The 24,566-nt window shown below is 39.3% G+C and overlaps 1 protein-coding gene across 1 annotated transcript in view; it reads right to left on the bottom strand.

Moving 5' to 3' along the window:
• Positions 1–24,566, bottom strand: part of LOC140233518 (E3 ubiquitin-protein ligase MARCHF6-like) — a 193,174-nt gene that overhangs the window by 9,203 nt on the left and 159,405 nt on the right. Inside the window, exons 16-17 of the mRNA XM_072313637.1 lie at positions 12,814–12,948; positions 12,054–12,276 (exon numbers count right to left, since the gene is read on the bottom strand). Coding sequence (XP_072169738.1) covers positions 12,054–12,276; positions 12,814–12,948 — 358 coding nt within the window. The remainder of the gene's footprint in view (positions 1–12,053; positions 12,277–12,813; positions 12,949–24,566) is intronic.

Raw genomic sequence — 24,566 nt, 5'->3', positions numbered from 1 at the left:
GAAAGAATATATCACAGTAGATTTCATACATATATAGGCCCTATGAATATTTTTATTTGTATGTGTTTTTTCCCCATGACCTGAAAGATATATTTTTTTTCACACACAAAAATATCTGTGTTTTGTGTAGTACTGCAGGGCATTATGGGTGGGGTACTCTAGATAGAAATTTTCCTGTTCATTAAAAAACAACAACAAAAAAAACAAACCTAATAGTTATGTCAATATTCATACTTGGAACTGCTGAATCTAAATGGCTCTGTGTAATCATAACTGTTGAATAAGCATTCAATCTTAAGACAAATGTCAAGAAATATCCTCTGGTACATTTACATTATTTTTGCTCAACTGTGCTATGGCATGGGGGGGGGGGGGGAGCTTGCCCCCTAAGGACCCCATCCCATTTGTGTCTTTAGATTTTGTTTTAATTTGTTGCTAAGTAAATGCCTGGGATTGTTACTGGTATACTGCAGCAGTATAACCTGTTAAATAAATTAGTTCTTTGTAAACCCCATAGCAAAAGTTACTGACATGTTTCCCTTTAAGTTTTCATTAAACACAAAGAAAATAGACTAATGTTTCATTTCATTTGGGTATTTGTAATTGATGAACCAAGGTATGATTCCATATCAAACAAATCACTCTGAAAGGTCAGAATTATAAAATATCACAAAACTATTCCTAATCATGATTTTCCATGTGTAAACCCTATGGCAAATGTAAGCGTAACGTCAGTTACGTAACGTCAGTTACCGTCATGCCTTCACTGAAATTGGCATGGTGCTAAAAGGAAATATCTAAAGTGCACATTATTTTGCACAACTGTTCCTAAGAACCTAGGTATATTGCCATATAAAACACATAGAGTTTAGAAGTCAGGGACATGAGATATTTCCATTTAAATCTACACCATAATTTCCCATGTCCTTTTTCCGTAACGTCAGTTACCGACACATTTTCACTTGCTATGTGATGAGGAATGCAGTTTGAGAGAAAAACTTTCTACCTATTTCTTCATTCTCATGAACTCATTCATCAGTGCTAATTACAAGCCCCAGGTGCTTTCATTCACAAAACTACAACATAAACAATTTCATGAAAATCCTTACGCGTAACGTCAGTTACCGTGGAATTGCCCTAAAGAGTATGTGGGAGACCCTTAATTTTTGTACCAGTTGTCACAAAGACCGCCCCCATGACAGTCAAGAAGCTTGCTCAAGGCTTGACTAAGACTTGCCCGACATAGGAACAGCTAAAGCATACAAAGTGATTACAAGACCTATTGAAATACACCTGTACACATGTATAGGGCAGGTGGCTCACAGAAAGAAGAAAAGAATACCCAACTGAATACAAAGAAAGAGGAAAGGTGAGAACCGCAAGAGGATATCACAGACAAATACCCCACTACAACAGGGCGAAGTTACCTTTGACATGAATGTACCTCTTGTATAATAGATCTGCCCTAAATGCAATTTAATAAGCTTACTATGAAATGCTTGTCCATTTCAGGCTTTATGAAGTCTGTAGTGCATTTTTTTTTTTTTGCCAATTGGCAAACTGTCAATGAATACATTACCTAATCCTCCTTATCCTTATGTGACAATGGCCTTCTTGTTGGACTGCAGCACATTTTTATCTCTACACCTGATGAGTGGGCTTTATAACTTTACAACCTGGTCAAGCTTGGATGGATTGCTGAGTGTTCATGAAAAGCTTTGGCAAATAAAGGGTTGAAGGGTACAGCGAGGCATTTTTTTTTTCCTGCTACATGACTGTTACACCACTCCACGAAAATACATCACAACTACTTTCATGTCAAAATTCCTCCTGACTCCACAAAGGGGCAAAATTTATGCAATTTTGGTTGGATTGACACACTGATGTAATCATGCAACATGGACGGATATTGCTACATAATCAAGCAAGACACGGGCATCACAGCTCCATTGCTGTCATCAGTGGCAGAGGCATTGTCAACAATTTGGTGTACTCTCTGAATTTTCCACAGCATTGAGCTTTGACCACCAAACTCATGCCCAAGGTTCAAAACCTAAGACTACCAGTCAAGTTTTCCCTGATAAGCACTGTACTGGCTATGATCATGAAACTCACGCCACAGGTTTATCAACTAAAGATGCTGGTCAGGTATGTGGGTCAATGGTCAAAAGGTCACTGAATATTCCCTGATAAGCACCTTACTTTAATTGCAATGGTATGTACTCTCAATAACATCACAGAGATTTTAGCTATGATAGTGATGCTCTTAATGGTGCAGTTTAGGAGAAAATGTTTCAGGGTGTCATTTGTACACCATAGACACTGATAGCACGTACAATGTAAGATTACAAAGTATGCAGCTAAGATTCATTTTCAAAGTCAAAACATTGTTAAACAATGCCCTGACATCAGAAACTTTAAGAGTTAATTTTTGTTATTTCAATTCAAGCATTACTGACCACAGCCTACTTGTTATGTGGAGGCTAGTCTTTTTCATTGATTGTTTGTTGTGTCTGGTTGACAGGAGCAGGCAAAAGGTTGTAAGAATACATACTGTACTAGAGACTCCAATTGGCTGAATATCAGTAAAACACAAGTGGTATGGAGCTTCTATCTGTAATTTTACGCCAAATACTAATGATATCAGGATCATATTTTTATAAGTTGCAGATATGAAAAGATGTTGTTTTATATTGTGAACGCTCGATTAGAAAAAAAACAAACCCCAACATTACACTGTGATGGCTGAAGAGTATAATCAAGATATGTATGGCTGATAAACAGCTAGCTTTTAGGAATGCAAAACATTAGAAATGTAAGCTTTTACCATCAAGATAACTATGACTAAAGGTAACCATTGAGTAAATAGTCTTGTTGACTTTTACTATACCACTACAAAGACAGCCTATGGTGGGAAATGAGTGTAGTATTTCTGGTCACTTGCTTATTTTGCTCTTGAGGTACAATGCTTCGGAGGTGCAATCTTTGTAAGGGCTTTATTTTTACATATTATCAAAGACACTGATAGCAAAAAGGGCTATGCAGATCTGATTTTTTTATTTTTCATTTATTTATTCATTTATTCTTTAGTGAAACCAAGTGTTAAAAAGTGCCTTTCAAACAATAATACTTGTCTTGGTTCCAAAGTTTTGTCAAGTGATACTCATGAAATGATCAGATACAGAGAGGATCAAATTATATATAAATCCTAAAACTTATGACAAATTATTTCTTTATATCAGAGTTCACTCTTTTATAAGAAGATGTATGAAAACCCCCTTTAGTAAATATTTCTCAGAACACACATACATCAATCTCTACACAATACAGAGTGGCTGGTTTTCAGAAAATTACACCTGAAACCAGCAAATTTTGAAAAGAAATGAAGCCTTTCAGGGATGAAAAAACATAGTATGCTTGAGAAGAAGTGAACAAAGCTTTAGATTTTCTTGAATTGATACTTCATTCACTCCCACAGCCTGGGTCAGGCTTTTGAACTTACAGTGTAGATACCAAGGGAATTCGTGCATTTGATGACAAAGTTCAAGAATTTTTGTCAAGGTTAACTTGCATCTCTGATGCAATATCAAAAAAGACACATACTAACGCACACACACACACATATATACATGTACATCCACACAAACCCACACTGGATGCTTACATGCTCAAGCCATGTACATACAATCACATACACACACACTTACCAGGTATGCTCACATACAAATTGTATCACACAAAAACAATGTGATTGATAAGTTGTAAGATATTCAACAACATCAGAATCACTGCAATTGAGTTGAAACAACTATTTTGAAGTTCAACCAATGGAATGAGAGTAAATGAGAGATATGTGTACAGTCTGTGGTTGCAAAAGTACATACAACAGTGCCACATTTATTCATCAACCATGTCACAGTGGTGGAAATGTCCAACTACATATACTTGTAAATAATGTCTAGAGGAAACACAAAAATACAAAAGTCCATCTAAATTTAAACAACAGGAGACAGCATTCTTCATCAAAGTGGAAACCACCAAAAGGAGGGAGGAAGAGACAATACTAAGCCATCAAATTCTGCAGGAGTTTGACCCCCCAAAAAGGCGAAACCAAGACATCACTGCTGATGCAGCTGCTGGGACTGGAGTACCAGCTGCATACTTTCACAAACTGGGACTGAGACAACTGGATGATGGTGATCAGTTCACAAGGAGAAATGATGACATATGACAACTTGACCCTAATAACACTAATCTCCAGGTACAGAGTACTAAAAATGAACATGTAATTCATCAGGTCCAAAGTACTGGAAATGACTATCTGAATGAGTCCAAAGCAAGGAAAATGTCAATGTATTTCATAAGTTCCTAGTTACTGGAATTGAAATTTGTCAATTTAATCAATGTCCCATCTGTGAAGAACAGTCCCTCTGTAAACTCCTGCTTGGTCAGGGTAAGCATCCTTGATGTCTGCCTGCACAAACAAACAAGAAGTTGAACTTGCAAATCTTTCCCAAGAAATCCCCATATCCACCTTACAAACCGGCGATAGGCCATATAGTGATATTTACTTAAGAACAGAGAGAAAGAAAATGGAGAATAAATTTCATGCACATCTATACTTGTCTTTCCTGGCTGCAAATGGTATGCACTATTGAGTTCTCTTGGGTGTTTTCTGAATGTGTTTAAAAGGTGCATTTGCTGTTTGTTTGTATAATTATGTGTGGGTCTGTGTGTCCATCTGTCTGTATGCCTGTGTTTATGTATGCCATAATGCCAGTCTGAGTTTTATGAGACAAGCCTTTTCAGGCTTTTTCAAGTCACATGTAAAAAAAAAAAAAAAAAAAAAAAAAAAAAAAAAAAATTCAAGGGGGTGGGAGGCAAGTATAAACTTTGCAACTATCATAAACTGTTACAAATGTCATTGAGACCCTTCACTTCATGTGCGTTATCACAGAAAGGGGAAACACTTAGTTGTTATTCCTTGCTCCGAAGGACTTGGCTTGCCTCCTCTTCCTGTCTGTAAAATTTTGCCAGGAAACAGAGTGTGATGGGGTCGAGGATAACTGCATTGAATGATGAGGCTTGTGTGATGCAACCGCCAAGTCTTCTTAGTCTGCTTGCTTCCATCATAATCTCTGGGATTTCTTTGAAGCATATGCAGTCATCAACTTGAAAGGAGGGAAGCACCCTGCTGTGGCCACTACTAAGACACCTACAACAAATGCAAGAAATGTATCAAAAACATATTTATCAAAGTATAGCAAAATCAAATAAAATTTTGCAATTGGAAAACGTTGAGTAATTTCTTCTATTTCTTTATATCCTTTGTTGTTCTTTGATGTTCCTGCAATTTTACAAATTGTTTGAGCTGAAGATAAGGTGCCTATCCACTTCAAAACATAGATCAAGAATGTATTCTTTGACTTTCCTCCAATTTACAACTGTGACAAATAATTTTCAAGTCTTCATGCACTATGGAAGTGTTAAGGGTAAACACTAACATGATCCACATGGTACAAGTGGACCATACTCCCTTTAGACTGATTAGTGCATATGAATGCAATTTTTTGTGCGCCCCATAAAGACATGTCATATATACTGTATGTTATCAATATGCAGACAGTGCCAAAGGAGTTTTTTTTTTTTCCAGTGGTGAGAATTTTTGTGTATTAGCTTGGACGAAATATATATATTTATTTTCAAATTCATGTGATTATTGATAATGATACTCATATCAAATTTAAGTTCAAACAACAAAATCTTAGCATTCTACACAGTGTTCATATCAATCATTCATATTATTGCATGGTGACACATATAGAAAAAAAAAAAGGAGATTTTAAAACACAGATGTGACAGTGATCAACATGCAATTTATGTCACTGTTCAAGGTTCTTCTTGTTTCAGTTGTTTAAAAGGTACACATAACATGACCAAAAAACAGAAACAAAAACTAGTACTTGCCTAAAAATAAGTAGTTATATGATCATGATAGTGGGAAATTAATCATGCTGAAGGCATTAAGCCAACATTAGCCTATAGTTGTTGGTCTATGGGTGAGTTCACTCGCCAAATCTTTGTCTTCAGCTGGATCTGGATCCCTTTTCAGATGTTATTATAGAGCTAGACTAAGTTACAGATGGATATCCAGCTGATCAAGGTAACAAAAACATGGGAAATACAAAATACAAATAGAAACAATGACATTGATGCAATACATACCAATTCCCAGTGTCATTAGAGTCAAGTCGTGACATGTCTTCATTTATTCTCACAAACCATTTACCATTGTCATCATCACCATCATCTGGCTGTCTAGGCTGCTGTCCCGGTCCATGCAAGTACGGAGTTGGCACTCCAGCCGCTGCAAATAGCATCAGCAACAGCGTCTTGGTTTTCGCCTTCTGCTTCAGAGTCAAAATCTCCAAGATCTCCATCATCATTATCACTGTTTGTTTTGTTTCAGTCTAAAACCTCTTATTTCATTATTACCTGTGGTGTGCCCAAGGGTTCAATCCTTGGACCTATTCTTTTTTCCTTTTTTAAAAAATTTGTATATATAAAGGATATTATTAATTCATCACATCTTCACTTCATATTATTTGCAGATGACATAAATATATTTTATTCAAACAAATGTACAAATACTCTTATCAACACTCTGAATACCAAACTGCCAAAGGTATCTTTGTAGTTCAAGTGCAATAAGTGATTCGGCACGCCGTACATCAGGGTACCGTTGTAACCCGGGGTACCGCGATGTATAGCGCCATCTCATGCCCATTATTTACAATGCGTATCCGAATTCAGATACGCCGATTCTGAATTCGGATACGGCGAAGTCGTCGCAATGAACTAGCACCATAGGTGTTTTTCGAAGTACACTTGCATGCATTAATTGATGCATAATCACAAATAAGAAAACATTTTTGTGCATAATAATACTAAACTAGAAATGTCGCTTTGGCGACTGGTATGCCTCCGCCATAATGCATGATTTTCCCAATAGGTCTAGATAGTACATGGGTAATTCCGTGAAGTTGGGGCACAAAGTGTTACATTTTAGCATAACTCAATACTAATTATGCTATACATATATTCTTTATAGGCTTTACATTTGTATTGAGACCATACATTTTCCTGGAAATTTTGTGCCATTCAGACTCAATTTTGATGAAGTTATTTAAAAAAAATGTAACGGTGTCCTGTAGCATCGTGACGTGTCCATGTAGCATTGTGATAGTTAAAATCTGGTCCTAAAAGACAAATTAATGCAATTAGCTTGACCAAAATTTGATATAATATGCATAATTATTAGATTAGTCAGATAGCTAAATATCTTAACTCTGTTTTCCACAGTTTTACTTTTACAAGAAAATTACACAATGTGTCACTATGCTACACGGTGTCCACCAAATGTAACAAAAAAGGACACCGCGTAGCATCGTGATACATTTTGTAATTTTCTTTTAAAATTAAAACTGTGCACAGGAAATTTGAGATATTTAGCTATCTGACTAATCTAGTAAATATGCATATTGCATCAAATTTTGGTCAAGCTAATTTCCATAATTTGTCTCTTAGGACCAAATGTTAAAATTTCACGATGCTACATGGACACGTCACGATGCTACAGGACACCGTTACATATTGTTTAATAACTTCATCAAAATTGAGTCTGAATGGCACAAAATTTCCAGGAAAATGTGTGGCCTCAATGCAAATGTAAAGCTTACAAACAATAAATGTATAGCATAATTAATATCGAGTTATGCTGAAATGTATTTTTCAAATATCACGATGCTACATGGACACTGCCCCAACTTCATGGAATTACCCACATGTGGACACTGTGTGATTACATTTTCACAAAATTGGCAAAATACTGGAATGACAAGTTTGTCACAAATGTGTTGAATGTTCACCTTCCTTGACGTAGGTTTAATTGGATGAATAAGAAAACATGTATCTAGGGATTTAAGGGCTTTAACTTGACTTTGACCCATTCGCACATTTAGGCATTGAGTAATTTTCAAGGTACAGGTGTGGAGAAAAAGCGCAATTTCTGAATTGAATAGTAAATTGTTACCATTTTCATCTGGCCCTTGACCCTAAAATTCATAAGATAATTACTTTCAGGTAGAACATGCATAATATGTACTAAGTTTCAAGGTAACCTGAGCCACTTCCGAGATATGGAGGAAAAAGTTAGTTCAGCACTTTCACTTGATCTTTGACCTTTTGACCTTTGAGGCAAAAAGAGAAAAAAAAAACCTTCCAGAGAATTTCTATTAGGTTACACATGCATACACCAAGTGTAAAAAAATAACCCTGCTGGCATTGCATAAATATGAGGGTAATAGTGAAATTTTGAAGTCTTGCACTTGACCTTTGACCCCTGACCTTTGACCCCATGAACCCTACATTCTCTAGATAATCACTTCCAGTCAGTACATGTATATACTATGTTCCATGAAGATACCTTGAACAATTTTCCAAGGTACGGAGAAAAAAAAAGAAGTTTTAATATTTTTACTTGACCTTTTGACATTTGACCTTTGACCTCATGACCCAAACTTTCACCAGAGAATCTTAATTGGGTAATACATGTGTACACTAAGTTCCAAGAAAATATCTTCAGGCATTCAATAGATATGGTGGAAATAGTGAAATTTTATGTATTTGACCCTGACCTTTTGACCTTTGACCTTTGACCTAATGACCCAAACTTTCACCAGAGAATCTTAATTGGGTAATACATGTATACACTAAGTTTCAAGAAAATATCTTCAGGCATTCAATAGATATGGTGGAAATAGTGAAATTTTATGTATTTGACCTCGACCTTTTGACCTTTGACCTTGAGCATGTGCACCCAAAAGTTGATAGGCACAACTTCACCCCCTAATACACATACATGCCAAGTTTCATTAGGATACCTCAACAGGTTTCGATAGTTACCTTGTCCACAAAATTCATTACGGACGGACGGAAGGACGGACGGACGGAAGGACGGACGGACGGACGGACGGACGGACGGACGGACAACCCGAAAACATAATGCCTCCGGCACCACTTCGTGGCGGAGGCATAAAAATATTTTGACACATTTTTTGGTAAGCCAGGGTACAGTGCTGAAAAAAAAATAATTAATTCAACAAAATGGCGAATTTTCATTTGGTACCCCAGGGTACCAAATATTGCATCAAGTTGTCATTGAACGTTGATAAGACCTGTTTTATACACTTTAAGAGCCCTCAATCCTGTACCAATCACAAAATAGGTACTTTTATTGATAGTGTACTTATTAGTGAAAAGAAATCCACCAAGTTCTTAGGTGTTATTCTGGATTCAACTTTGACTTGGAATGAACATATTAAAAAAATATGTACTTTGATTTCAAAAGCGATTGGTATACTTTATAGGTTGAAACCAATTTTGACAAAGAACATTCTTTTAATTTTGTACAATTCTTTCATTTTACTGCTTATCAATTATTGTAATATTGTATGGGGCAACTATAATAAATTCAAAATTGATTTATTATTTCATTTGCAGAAAAAAGCGATCCGAATTTGTATACATTCACCTTATTTAGCCCATACCGATCCTCTATATTTAAACAACTGAAAATATTAAAAGTAAATGATTTTCATATTTATTAATCCGTTATCTTTATGTTCAAATACATCAACAATTTACAACCATTCTTGAGCTCCCGCGTAGATTTCCCGATTGCACAGTATTAGACGGCTAACTTCAGTTCTAGATAGTGCAGGCAGCGTTCACCACGATCTCTTGTGAAGAGTGAGTTTGTTTTGAGTGACATTTGTAACTGGCAAAATATTGATATGACAGGTTTGTCAGAAATGTCTTGAATGTTCACTTTCCTCAAACAGGGTTTGCTATAATCGTCTAAGAGTGCAGGTACATATATTTGGGGAATTGAGGATTTTTACTTGACTTCTGACCGACCCTGTTATAAGTTTATGCATTGAGTAATTTTCAAGGTATGAAGAAAGAGTGCATTTACAGGTACAAAATAGATTTTTTTTTTTTTCATTAAAACCTGACCTTTCACAAGTTCCAGGTCCCGAGGAAGTCGATTGACTAGCTGGCCTAGAAGACGAAACTGGTGCTGGGAGATCAACTTCATAGTCCAACCACTGCCACTTGAACTTATCGAGGGTATTCATTTTCTCGTTGAAGAAAAAATACTCTCACCGGTCCACAAAATCACGATGACAAATGCAGTCACGCAAACCATCAGTCCATCGTAATCAGCGGGAGGGATACAATACCAGCGCATCGCGCTGAACGCTGCGGCAGCGCAGCATGCATCAATAGCAGCTACAGCCGCAAACCTCACACGTGAGCATCACACCACACTGCAAGCTAGAAGTAGATCGACACGCACGTTTCACATCCACGCCACTTACTTGTACTTAGCAGCAAAGAGTATAGAAGCGCACATGCGCTCTATAATCTTTGCTTAGCAGTATGTACAGTCCATTTCACGCATTATCATGCATGCAACATCACACAGCCGCCCGCTGACAAAAATGCACTAATCACCATTCACACAATGCAATGCCGATACAGCACAGCTATTACGGTATCACACACGCAGCATCCGTTGCTTTATACAGTACTCATCATAGTACGGCGAGATATGGTGGCTGCAAAAAAAAAAAAAAGAAAAAGAAAAAGAGGAAAATCACGGAAAGTTTCCCGACTGTGTATTTTGCCCCCAGAATTTCAAAATCCGCGGATCCGCAGAGAAATCTCATGCCTGTACATTAGAAGAATGATCAGTAAACAGATTTCCTCGTCCTGGCAGCTCTGGTATTACACGCAGTTCAGTAAGGAAGGATACATACCTCGTTCACACTCACTGCTCTTTGGCAAATTGACGATTACATGTATGTTCCTTTTTCTTCAATAATGTAATAAGGTTTGACAATGGGAACAACCCTTTTCATGGTATACATATTTTCATCTTATTTCATTGTCACCTACACTTTGACCCACAAATGTACACAATGAACTTGAACATAAAAAGGCCCTCAGCCTACAGCTGATGCACCAGTGGTGTGAATTTGGTGGTCATAAATGCAGCTCAAAAGTGTGGAAATTTATTAAGAGTATACCACAATATTATGCGTACAGTGCTAATAAGGAAAAGTTCATTGAACTTTGACCTTGTTGGACTTGATCATATTCAATCTTGACCAGCATTTTAGAGTTATATGTTTTTGGTATGAGTTTGGTGGTCATAGCTCAAAGCTGTGGAAAGTTATTATGAGTACACCACAATAGTGTGAGTATAGTACTTATCTGGGAGTGTTCACTGAATCTATAACCTTGTGAGACTTCACTCATAAGTGAGCTGGAACAGCATTTTTAGATAATGTACCTGTGGTGAGAGTTTGGTGGTCATAGCTCAAAGCTGTAGAAAGCTACTGAGAGAACACCAAATTATTCACAACACTAAAACTACAAATGATGGCGACAACGACAAAAAAGTGACATGGATGTCTCGCCTCTACCACACAGGTGAGATAAAAACTAGAAATGTTGCTCTGGTGACTGGTATGCCTCCGCTGCAATGTATATCGCATTATTGTTCAATCAGGTTTACAGCAAATTTTGTGAATATGAGACTACAGTTTCACATGATTGGCAAATAATCACTATCTCACGATATATACATCAATTTTCATTACAATACTTTGAGCTTTTTTTTCAATATACAGAAAAAATAGTGAAATTTTAGCATTTTTTCACATAACCTTTGACCCCATGCCTTTGATCCCGTGGCCTCAAACCTACCATGAACTTTACTTTGAGCGCTTAGAAGTTGATATGCACAACTTTGTCTACTCATAGGCCTACATACATTTGCCAAGTTTCATTTTGATACCTCAAATGGTTACTTTGTGTACAAAATTGATTCTGGACAGACGGAGAGACAACCCAAATAACATAATGTCTCCTGTGACACTTCATGGTGGAGGCATAACAAAAATATGGTTCACATTCCTTCTCACCAAACAGCGGGAAGATGCCAACTGCAAAGGCATAGGGTGCAGAGAGAGCAATCAGAAGGCAAATGGTGACGGGGAATGCCAAACGTCGAGTGATGAATGTCAAGTTGAGCTGGCGTAGGCCATCCTGGTAGACCTGCTCTAGTACATCCTTTAGCCACCAGCTGGGTCCCATCATGGTGAGTGCACACAGAATTTTGGCCTGCAGTACTCCTAGAGCCCAGTCCTATATAAAATTTAGATATATCAATGGCAAGGTATGTGGAAGAAATACACTGAAACCTGCAAAGACCACTCAAGAGGGACACAAAAAGTGGTCTTAAAGGGCAAGTGGGCTTGGTAGACGGGTTCACATACAAGTATAATGCTCTGGATGACAGGAAAGTAGTCACTGGTTCATTCATTTAATCAGCAGGAGATCTTTACATACAGGTGATTGTTATTTGCAGATTCAACTGTTCTAGCAAGTGTTGAGAGTCACTGAAGAATATCATAGGAGTGGCATACATTGTTTAATTACCAACATCTCCACGCATACTCTCCTTTATCTTCATCATTACAATACAACATGAGTTCTCTCATTAATATCAATGCTATCATTACTTCTATCATCATTATATTCAATCTCATCATGGAAAAGATTATCAGCTTTGAAATTTTTGAAGTAAGAGCCAACCTGCTGTAGTTCATAAAGAATAATGCCCATGGAACACTCTAAATCACAATATTTTGATAGCATATATGGATAATACTATAGTCTTACTTGTCTGAGGAAGAAGACTGGGGTCTGATTCAGCTGCACCCGTTGTGGTATGACAACAACAAGTTCAAAGAGGAGTCCAAGAAGAAGAGGCACTACTCCCAGCAGCATAATGGCCACAACAATCGATTTCCAAGCCTGCAAAAAATAACAAAACACAGTTTTTTCTTCTTCTTCCATTAAAGACTATGGTGTATCCACATTAAAAAACCCAACGAACTTTTGTGTGAGAAAGCACAGCACAGTGCATCTATGGATGAGAGGCCAACCTCCAGACTCCCAAAAAATGTATGAACAAACCATTGATTTGAGAAACACACTAGCAAGCTAATACCACTGCGAGAATGGGAGTGTGTAGCTTATGAATTGCAGCAGAATTGCAACGCTTATACAAACTTTATCATGGGCATGTGAACTGAACAACATGATACATAAAGGCCCGGTAACACAGCCCAAAAGTCGCGTAAACGCATGAATCATGCAAGGAATTAGAGCCTTACGCGATACACGCATGATTTGTGCATTTCATGACTTTGTCAGACGTGGAACCTTCGTAGTTGTCTGCCGATGTGCGCCAAATCAGCGCTTTACGCGATTCCAGGTTTTGAGCAGCTCAAAACTTGGCTTCGCGTAAGAGTTTACGCAATATTGTGCTGTTTTACGTAATTTTTGCATAGTTTGCGTAGTTCTTACACGGACAACGCGTGAAATATACGTTGAATATTAGTGATCATTCACGAAAATGTTGTTGCTATCGCGTTCATGCGTGAATCATGCGCGATTCATACGCAGTGATAGTTCAATCGTGATAACGAGCAGATTATTCTTGGTTTTCCATGGACCTCAGTCGTCGCGCACAACCACATATTCGCCCTATTTGGGGCGTGCCTATGCACTGAAAGTGTGTGGTTTGTTAGTGATTTTTGCGGATCTTTCCGTAGTTCTTGCGCAATTCATAGGTGATTTTCATCGCGTAAATCAGCGAAAATTCTTCACGGACAAGCACACACAACCAAATCTCATGCGTTTACACGACTTTGGGCTGTGTGACCGAGCCCTAAAATACATCAGGGGTCTCTCTTGTATAAATTTGCTTGGCAAAAATGTCAAGTAGACACGCAGGGTCTCATTACACTGTTTACTGTAAAAGCTGATACTTTCGTGAGGGCTTGATTTTTGTGAATTTTGCAAATCACTGTTGGGCCACAAATTTAACAACTTATGAAAATATTGCCAGTGCACTTATGCTAGCCTTTATGTCAAATCACAAAAGCATTTTATGAAAATGTTTGTGACTTCCTAATTCAAGGAAATATCTGTTTGTGAAAATAACAGCTTCTACAGCACACAGACCCTCTTCTACAATCCTTTTCACTATGGTATCTCCAGATTCTGTGTGAAGATGGCATTTATCTTTAGAGTGGTGTCGAGAAAGAATTAAACTTTGTGTTTTCACAAGCTCCTTTGATTGTGAAGTGCGCCCTCAGGTCAGAGGTCAAGTCAGGTGCATGTGTTTTGAGAAGAAGAAAAATAAAGTCTCTTTGGCTGGTGACCTGATATTGTTAAGTAGTATTGTCTCACTTCTGTGACAATTTTATGGCGGCCCTGCAAGGACTAAGTTTTAGGTCATACGTAAAGTAGCACCGAGTTTGCAGTGAAGGTCCATGCAACTGTGCACGGAGGTTTTATGTAGAGAGGCGGTTCTGGGCAAAAAGAGTAATTTAGCAATTCGATGTTGCAGGCTTCTTGCCATGTTTTCAACTGTGTGAACTCGCAGGTCATACACTAGGCGATAGGTGTACTTTACATAATACCGATGCTATGCATGGCCGGCTGGCAATATGTGACAAAACTGAAAAGTGTAGTGCTGTAAAAGTGTTATGCCATACATAGCATACGGCCTGGCCCATGCATATCGCAGCGCGCAAGTTCGGCTTTGCATTATACCTAGCAAATACAGAGCAGCGAGGGACGACCGGCGATATTGTATGTATGGACGGGCGAACATGCATATTTGTGCATGCATGAGGCAGTCTCCAAGGCCTGGGTCTGAAGCTCGGCAGGATAAACGGACGGCCCCGTCGGTTAGTGCGTGGCTCAGGTCCACAGAGTAACCCCTTCGGACCACTTATAACATGAAGAGGTAGTCTGTTATGGCACGCAATGTGGGGGTGTAGGCGAGTAGGCGGCCACCCATGCGTTCCGCAAACCCAAGCGCTCGGGCCTGGCTTTCAAAAGCTGCCCTGCGATTTGACGGGTGCTGGAGTGAGACGAGCTATGCCCGCGGCCCCTGCCCCATGGGGCGCGGCACTGATGCCCACCTGGCGGGTCTGCCCTGGGAGCCGGGGCGTCAGCCACCAGCGAGGGGAGGGTGGACAGGCGGGGCTGGGCATGGGGGGGGGGGGGTTGGGGGCGCTGCGGCCTCAGAGGGGGAAGCCCTGCAGCTGCGAGTTAAGCTTCCTAGCTTGTTGGTGTTCGGCTATCTCCTCTCTGAGTCGAGGAGCCAATTGCCCAGAGGAGCTAGGGTCCCTGGAAGGCACGGTACCCCACGGGTAAGCTAGGCACTGTGTCGCTCCGAAAAGCCGAGCGCCCGGAAGGTCAAGTCGCGGCGGCGCCGGGTGGTAAAGAGGGCCACTCAAGTGAATTGCTGCCACATTGGTTCAGTCAATGCCAGGAGGGAGGACAGAAGCATGCAGTTCTCTTGTGTGACCACTAAGGAGTCTGTCTGGGCTGACAGATTTGCTAGTGTTCCCGCATAGGTGGTGAGGTGCATCGTAGAGCGCGTGAGTTGCACCACCTGTGCCCAGCAGCGGTCGTCATCGGTGAAGAGGTGCCTGTGGAGGGGGTTATCCCCAGCAATATGGTCGCCTAGTGCAAGTACCGCGGGGGCTAACTTCTCGGGGCGAAATATCGCTCATAGTCGGTAGGTTTAAAAAGGATGGCGGGGCCTCTGCGAAACTGGTCTTCCCCCCAGTAGTCTGGTAGGAATGGGGGGTCACCATGCACCCTCCGAACACATTTTTTTAACTTACTTTTTTGTAACCCTCAGGGTGTCTAGTTAATTTTTTGTTCCCAAGAAAAAAATTGTGTCCCATGAGGGTTATTGGCAGCCATCTTGGTTTTTCAGGGAAAATCATTAATTTCCATAACTTTTGAACTACACAGCATACAAAAACAAATAAAGTATTTCTTCAGGGTAAATGTGACATGAGGAATCGATTGAGATGGTTATTTACATGATTAAAGCAAGTTTGAAACAAGAAAAGCCCTAAAATATGAAAAATTCAGTGTCGTTTTCACCGAAAAATACCCAAATAGTCTAACTTTTGAATTACACAACATACAGGGAAAAATAAAACATTTCCTCAGAGTAAATATGACATGGGGAATCGTTTGAGATAGATATTTACATGATGAAAGCAAGTTTGATACAAGAAAAGTAAAAAAAATGTGAAAAAATCAGTGTCATTTACTCTGGAAATTGCCAAATAGTCCACATACATACATGACCAATTACATTACCTCATAAGAGTGACTAACCACTTTGGCTTAATAGTCTGGTAGGAACTGGGGGTCCCCATGAACCCTCCTTTTTGGTAACCCTTAAGGTGTCTAGTTAATGATTCTTTTTTTGTTCCCAAGTAAAAATCGCGTCCCATGGGGGTTATTGGCGGCCATCTTGGCAGCCATCTTGGATTTTCAGGGAAATCATTAATTTCCATAACTTTTGAACTAGACAGGATACAATTACAAATAAAGCATTTCTTCAGGGTAAATGTGCCGTGAGGAATCGATTGAGATGGTTATTTAAATTTGATACAAAAAAAAAAAGGTCCAAAAATATGAAAAATTAAGTGTCGATTACACCATAAAGTACCCAAATAGTTTAAATTTTGAACTACACAACATAAAGGGACAAATGAAACAGTTTTTCAGAGGAAATGCAGCATGAGGAATCAATTGAGATGGTTATTTACATGATGAAAGCAAGTTTGATACAAGAGCCAAAGATATGAAAAACTCATTGTCGTTTACTCTGGAAAATGCCAAAATAGTCAATGACAAATTACATACCTCACAAGAGTGATTAACCACTTTGTCTTTAGATCATAGCCAAAATAGGCCTATTTTGTGTTGTATCAAAAACATTCAATAGAATCTGAAGAGAAAATTAATTCCAAGCATTGTGACCCCTCACTTGGTGAAATCAAATGAAGAATGTAAGCACTATAGCAATCCATATGCAAATACCCCTAAAATAAATAGTGAAGAGGTCCCACATGATAATAATGTTGATCACAACATGTGAAAGTGACCAATGGCCAAACATAAAACTTTAAATGAAATTTAACACTCTTCGTGGATGTTCATTTTTGTTTCATTTTGTATTTAAAAAGAGTTTGAGTTGGGGTATTTTCATGAAAACAATCACTGCGCCAAAATGTTCAGTCGATTTAAAAAATGTAGGTGCCGAAATGTTTTCATTAAAACTTCTTTAAGATTAGGTTAAAAGCATTTCATTCACATGTATTTGTTTAAATGTTATCGTCCGAAAACAAAGAGATAAATTTCACTTGACAGCTGGACTGTTATATCAATGTGGATTGCTGCTACTTTTATTTAGGGATATTTGCATATGAATCGCTTTTGTGCTTACATTCTGTATTCAATTTCAACAAAAGAAAGTTCAAATTGTTTGGACATAACTTTTCTTTCAAATTCTGTTAAAAGACGTCTGATACAAGACACAATATTTAAGCTATTATCAAAAGACAGAGTGGTTTGTTACATCTGTGACATGTGTATATGTTTCCATGAAGTATGGAATTAACTCTTTATGTGCCATGGTGTAATCCCCTGTGTGCCACACTTTTCTGAGACACCAGTAGCCATGCTGTGGATAAACAATCAGCTTTTCAAATCTCTCTAAGTTAAAGACGCTCGGTCGTCGATTTCAATGGGGAAAAATTTCTGTTTGCTGATGCCGCAACACAGTTCGCGCGAGTACAAAACTATGTCTTGTCGAAAGTATTTTGAGGATCAGCGAAATGTTCCTTCACAGAGGCCGAGGAGACAAGTCTTTGGCACAAGCTCGGATGTGATTGTTTGGTTTTGCGTGTGCTGCTCATTGACTCGTATACATTTCGCGAGCTAGTGCCGTCAAGTCGCTAAGATCAGCGCCGATATGCACAGTAGTAACCGTCTGCGTAGCGACTCGATCCTCGTAATAATTTGACAATTTGTATTTGTGTTACGTTTTTAATTTTTTTTTGCGATGAAGAAGAATATCACGCCTAAGGGCCTACGGCTACGGCCTCAGATGGATCTAGAGGACATATCATTCGCAGATTTGTCTATTGCTGACACTGAAGTGGTAGATCCCACAGGCTGCAAATGCTCTGGTTCGTGCTGGTATAAGACGGGGCGAAATTGCTGTCCTTGCAAGAGTGGGGCAGAGCTGCACAGCGAAGCAGTGCTGCACTGCAAGCAAAGATCGTATGGAGTGCACGATCTTTGTTGCAAGCTGTGGTAATAATTACTTAACGGCGAGTAGCCGACCCTGTACCAATAGGTCAACCAGCTGTGTCAACTTCAGTAAGTAGGCCTAGGCTGTAGTATAGGCTATGGTCTAAACTTATTGATTCATGATTGTTTTACCAGTCACTAGACCTAGAATATTTAGATCGCGAATTACTGTGGTGTTACGAAGTGTATGTATGTAGTAGGGCCTACATACAGTCAACATACATAATTGCTCGCTACTCGTACTCTCGCATAAACATTAGGCATGCAATCCATCAGTGTTACCAGGCCAGCGTACGCAACAGGCGCGCGTGTACTCGTTCGCTGAGATAATGAGCAAGAGAAAGATCCCGAATGCTCCAAAACCGTAAGCCGAACGATTGAGAATGGCGTCATTACGTGTGTTCGGCTTAGGAGAGAGTAACTTCGGCCGCTGTCGTGTATTCGGAACCGGTCTAGTTCGTATGTGATACTCGATCTCTCAATAACACACAGGTGAATGGGAAGTTTGCACGGAATGCGCGGCGTGCGCACGATTCAGAATTACCATTGCGAGCTTTTTCTCACGCCGACCGGGCGTCTTTAAAGTAGATTTTTGTTACCCTGGAAATGTAATGAGCAAAGTTGTCGAGAAAATGGCAAACTTTGCTTAGATGTAAATTGTATGACAAATCTACAATCGTTTTTCTTTCAAATGACCAGTAGCCATATTATTGTAGAGGCCTTACTTTTGCACGCAAAACAGTGCCAGAAACTTAGAATTTACTGGCAAGTCCAGTAAGGAACACCACTTGATAGCCAACCACCACATAAAATCAAGCTACCTGTGGCAGGAATGGAATCACGAGAAACGCTTTTATTGTACTGTGGCATTTGGCGATTTATCGGTCCATTTGGGCGGCTTTGTGCTTTTGAGCAGAATATTCGAAGTTGGCACGCCGTCGACTGAGTTGGAGGTGTGAACGTGGCACATAAAGAGTTAACGTATATTGAGAAAATAAAGTAACACAGTATGACTTTATTTTGTCAAAAGTATTCTGAATTCTCATCCTGTGTAACTGTATATACCACAGAAGTGGTAAGTGATATGTCAGCTTTTCATTTCACACTTCTGTAATTTCTAGTCATAAGCAAAACCATCATCGTAATCAATGTCTGGCTCCTCCTCCTCTCCCTCCTCCTTCATCTCCTCAGTAATTTTCTGAAGCAAGTCAATGAGGGAAGTAGGAAGGATAGGGCCACTTGACCACACTGGCTCCATGATACCAAAGGCTGTCTTCTGCCATCCTTGTCCAGGATCACAGGGTTATATACAGAGCACCAGAAGATTGGCTGGTCAGCTCTCTTTAAGATGGCAAGGCGATGGGTCACACATTGAATGTGTGATAAAGTTGTCTCTGCAACATGGGAACATGGAGAAAACCACTTTGGAGTTGGTTGTCAGTTGTTCGCCCTCTCCCACCATCTGCCTCAATCAGGATGATGATGCGGCTAATAGACTTCTCCCAGGCCTCATGGTCATATATTATGCATGTAGTAAATTGCTCAATATTATATCATAATAAACACTACTGAAATCTAAAGGCCCGGTCCCACTGCACTTACGGATGCAAAGAGGATGTAAAACGTAAAAAAATCTTGCCATCCATTGGAAAACGCTACGCATCTGCTGTGTACTCATTGCATACGTGTTTCATACGCTCTATCCATCGAGCATCCGTCCACTGTGATTTCATCCGCGCAAAAAGTTTTAAGCTGCTTAAAACTTTTAGAACGGATGAACTTTCCGCTGTGTACGATGTAAATCCGCGACATACGAGCAACAAACCTTGTATGTCCGTTATCATCCCTTAAACGTCCGCTGTATCCTCTCTGCATCCTCTGGGCATCCTCACAACTCATATCCGCTGCAGCTGAAAATGGAAAGAGGGAGGAAAGATATGGTACATGGAACGTCTATACATCGTTAATAGCACAGAAATAGAAAGGATGTAAGAGTATGCATCTCGTATATAAAGTATTTAGAACGGACAAAGCGTTTGTTTCTGTTAGGCGTACGTGATGCATCTGCTTCATCCGCTCTGCATCCGCTCTTTCCGCTATGCGTCCGTTTCGCAATTATCTCCGGTAACCCCTTCGGAGCTGTCATCCCCTTCCATCCGCTTTCATCTGCTAGGCTTCCGATGAACATCCGTTTAACATCCCCGCTACATACTACTCACGTCCGTTCTTTTTCCGTTCTGTTTTCGCCAATTTTGTCAATTTCTGGAGCGGATGAAAGCGGATGGAGCCATCCCCAAAATTTTGCTCGTCCGCTATGTCCTTTCTGCATACATTTTGTGTCCATCGGCCAGTGGGACAGGGCCTTTAAAACATGACACTATAATGTGCCAATGTTGGTTTTTTCCTCAGAAATCTTGGTGATGTGTGGTCTGTGGAGCCAGAGGTGACAGATGACATTGAGGCATTCACATGCCTTAAGAAGTCTATTAATGTCGTCCGCAGCATCATGCTGAAGCAGATAATGGGAGAGGGCGAGCAACTGATGACCAAATACAAGGTGGATTCATTCATGCTCCCACCTTGCAGAGACAACCTTATCCCACACTTTCAACGTGTGAACCACTACCTTGCCATCTTCAAGCAAATTGGCCATGTGAAGCCAATCTTCTGGTGAGCTAACCCCTTTGATCCTGGACAAGGGTAACAGAAGACAGCCTTCGGTATCATTGATCCGGTGTGGTCAAGTGGCCCTATCCTTCCCACTTCCCTCATTGACTGGTTTCAGAAATTTACTGCGTAGATGGAGGAGGATGAAGAGGAGGAGGAGCCAGACATTGATTACGATGATCGTTATGATGATGACTGGAAATTAGAGAAGTGTGAAACGAAAAGCTGACACATGGTTTACCGCTTCTTTGGTTTATATAACTCTTTATTTGCCATGGTGGCAACCCCTGTGTGCCACATTATTCTGAGACACTAACATAGTCATGCTTTGGGAAAACATTCTATTTTTCAAATCTATATAACTAAAGTAGATTTTCTGTTTAGTTGGACATGTAGTGAGTGAAGATGTAGAGAAATGCTAAGCTCTGAATGCTAAGCTTTGCTTTGACGTAAATTGTATGACAAAACTATGATTTTTTTCTTTCAAATGACCAGAATCGCGAGAAATGCTTTCTTTATACTGTGGCATTTGGCGATTTATCAATCAGTTTGGGCGGGTTTGTGCATTTGAGCAGAATATGCGAAGTTGGCACCCCGTCGACTGAGTTGGGTGCGCGAATATGGCACATACAGAGATTATTGCACAGGATGAGATCTCAGAATAAAGTGAAGTCATATTGTGTTACTTTTCTTGATATACGTTAATTCCATATTCATGGAAATCATATACACAAGTCACAAAATGTAATTAACCACTTTGTCTTTTGATCATAGCTTAAATATTGTGTCTTGTATCAGACAACTATTAACAGAATTTGAAAGAAAAGTTATGTCCAAACAATTTGAACTTTCTTTTGTTGAAATTGAATACAGAATGTAAGCACAATAGCAATTCATATGCAAATATTCCAAAATCAGTTGCCGTAATCCACATTGATATAGCAGTCTCTATTCACAGAATGGATTTCTGGTTGTCAAGTGAAGTTCATGTTTATTTTCAGACAGGAAGGCTTTAAACAAATACATTTGAATGAACCACTTTTAACCTAATCTTAAATAAGTTTTAATGAAAACATTTTTGCACCTAAATTGTTGAAATTGACTGAATATTTTGGCACAGTGATTGTTTTCATGAAAATACCCCAACTTAAACTCTTTAAATACAAAATTAAACACACAAAAAGTATTAAGTTTCATTCTAGGTTTTACTTTTGTCGATTAGTCGCTTTCACATGATGTGATCAAAATTGGTATGTTTGACCTCTTTTGACCTGTTATTTTAGGGGTATTTGCATAAGATTGCCATAGTGCTTACATTCTTCCATTTGATTTCAACAAGTGAGGCGTCAAAATGCTTGGAGTCATTTTTTCTTCCGTTTCTGTTGAATGTTTTTTTTATACAAACACCATATTTGAGCTATGATCTAAAGACAAAGTGTTAAGTCACTTTTGTGAGGTAGTTTGTCATGTATGTATACGGATTATTTGGGTACTCTACCGTATGTCCCAAAAAAATTACAACAGGACCCTCCACAATGATATCTTTAAAGATAGTGAAACAATCCAAATACAAATTCAGGGTATGAAATATTAACTCATTGCCCACATCTTACAGAAAACCCCATTCGATTTGCTTCAGTGGTCAAAGAGAAATAAAAAATTTTGTAGAGGATGTCAAGAATCTGTTCCCTCCAAGTTCTATTTTATTCACACACAAAAGCACTGAAGTGCTAAACTTGGAAGAATCAGACTCATGAGTGCTTTACAACAATCCATATTTCTCTGTGACCGCTCAACCAAATTGAATGGGGTTTTCTGCAAAATAGAGCTAAGATGTTATATTTTAAGACCTTGAAGTAGCACTTAGAGAGTTTAATCATTTTGGGTGTCATCAATGCGAAAATTTGATTGCAATTTTTTTTTGGGACATAGTGTACAGTGTAAACGACACTAAATTTTTCATATTTTTGGTCTTCTCTCTCATCAAACTTGCTTTAATCATGTAGATAACCATCTCAATCGATTCGTCATGCCATATCTACCCTGAAGAAATGTTTTATTTGTAACTGTACACAGTTCGATCTCAATTATCTGGCCATGTTGGGACCGGCGTTCATCTGGATAAGCGAATTGGCCGGATATGGGAGACACAATGTTAATGTATATAGCTGCCATCCAAGCTGCCGTCCCAGTGCACTGGCAGCTAGGCAGGTAGCGTAAACCGCAACGGTGGAGTAATCTATGGTAGCCTGCGCAAAATTGTAGTCCCTTCTTCACAAAAGTAAAGTATATCTTTATGTGAAAATCATACATGTTTTACCTCATTAGATATTGAGAAAGCTATCATGCACATCTTATGAAATTTGTGAAATAGATCCATGAAAGTCACTGTTTTTTCTCAATTTTTGGATGAAAAAAAAAGTCCTTCACTGCGTGAACGCGTCCTGATAATAGAGATTTCCGGATAAAAGGAGGCCGGATAATCGAGGTTGAACTGTATGTTGTGTAGTTCAAAAGTTCTAGAAATTAATGATTTTCCTTGAGAATCCAAGATGGCCGCCAATGACCCGATGGGACACGATTTTTACTTGGGAACAAAAACAAAAAAATCATTAACTAGACACCCTAAGGGGTACAAAAAAAAAGGGTGTATGGGGACTGTCCATTCCTACCAGCCTATTAAGACAAAGTGGTTAGTCACTCTTATGAGGTATGTAATTGGTCATGTATGTATAAATGGACTATATGGGCAATTTCCAGAGTACACAACACTGAATTTTTGGACTTTTCTTGTATCAAACTTGCTTTCACTGCATAAATAACTATCTCAATCGATTCCTCATGTCACATTTACCCTGAAGAAATGCTTATTTGTGATTGTATGCTGTGAAGTTCAAAAGTTAGGGAAATTAATGATTTTCCCTGAAAATCCAAGATGGCTGCCAAGATGGCCGCCAATGACCCCCATGGGACACAAATTTTTCTTGGAAAAAAAAAAAAAAAAATCATCAACTAGACACCCTAAGGGTTACAAAAAATTAAGCTAACAAAATGTGTTCGGAGGGTGCATGGGGATGCCCCAGACTATACAGCTAGGCTGTCATAGTCCTGGCAGACCTCCGCCGTCAGGGGGATGCGGGGGGCTGGGGAAGGGGGAGTACTGAAGAGAAGGGATGCATGTTTATCTTGCTCGGATTAATCTGATTTGGTCGCATAGTACTCCCTCAGGTAGTGGAGGAGTGCCTCTGCCTCCTCCCCGAGGCAGAGGTGGCGGGGGGTTTTGTGCCCCAGCTGTGCGGGGGAGGACACCGCGCAGGTCTGTTTAAGCTAGATACAGTGTTCCATGGAAGGAGTTGTAAAATCATACACAGAGCAAGTAAAGATTGAACAGCCTTTGTAGTTTAAATTATGTGGAGGTATGTAAATCCTTTTTTCAGGATGAAATTCAACAAGAGGGACGATTTCATGTGTGGAAATCATTTAGATGTTGGAATAGTGCTTGTATACTAGGGTTTCATAGAGATTTTTATTGTGATAAACCAGACACATATAATTATAGGCAG

The sequence above is a fragment of the Diadema setosum genome, chromosome 9 (assembly GCF_964275005.1).
Source record: "Diadema setosum chromosome 9, eeDiaSeto1, whole genome shotgun sequence".
NCBI classification, from domain to species: Eukaryota; Metazoa; Echinodermata; class Echinoidea; order Diadematoida; family Diadematidae; genus Diadema; species Diadema setosum.
Note: the sequence above shows the minus strand (reverse complement) of the source record. Positions and strands in the feature narration are given on the sequence as shown.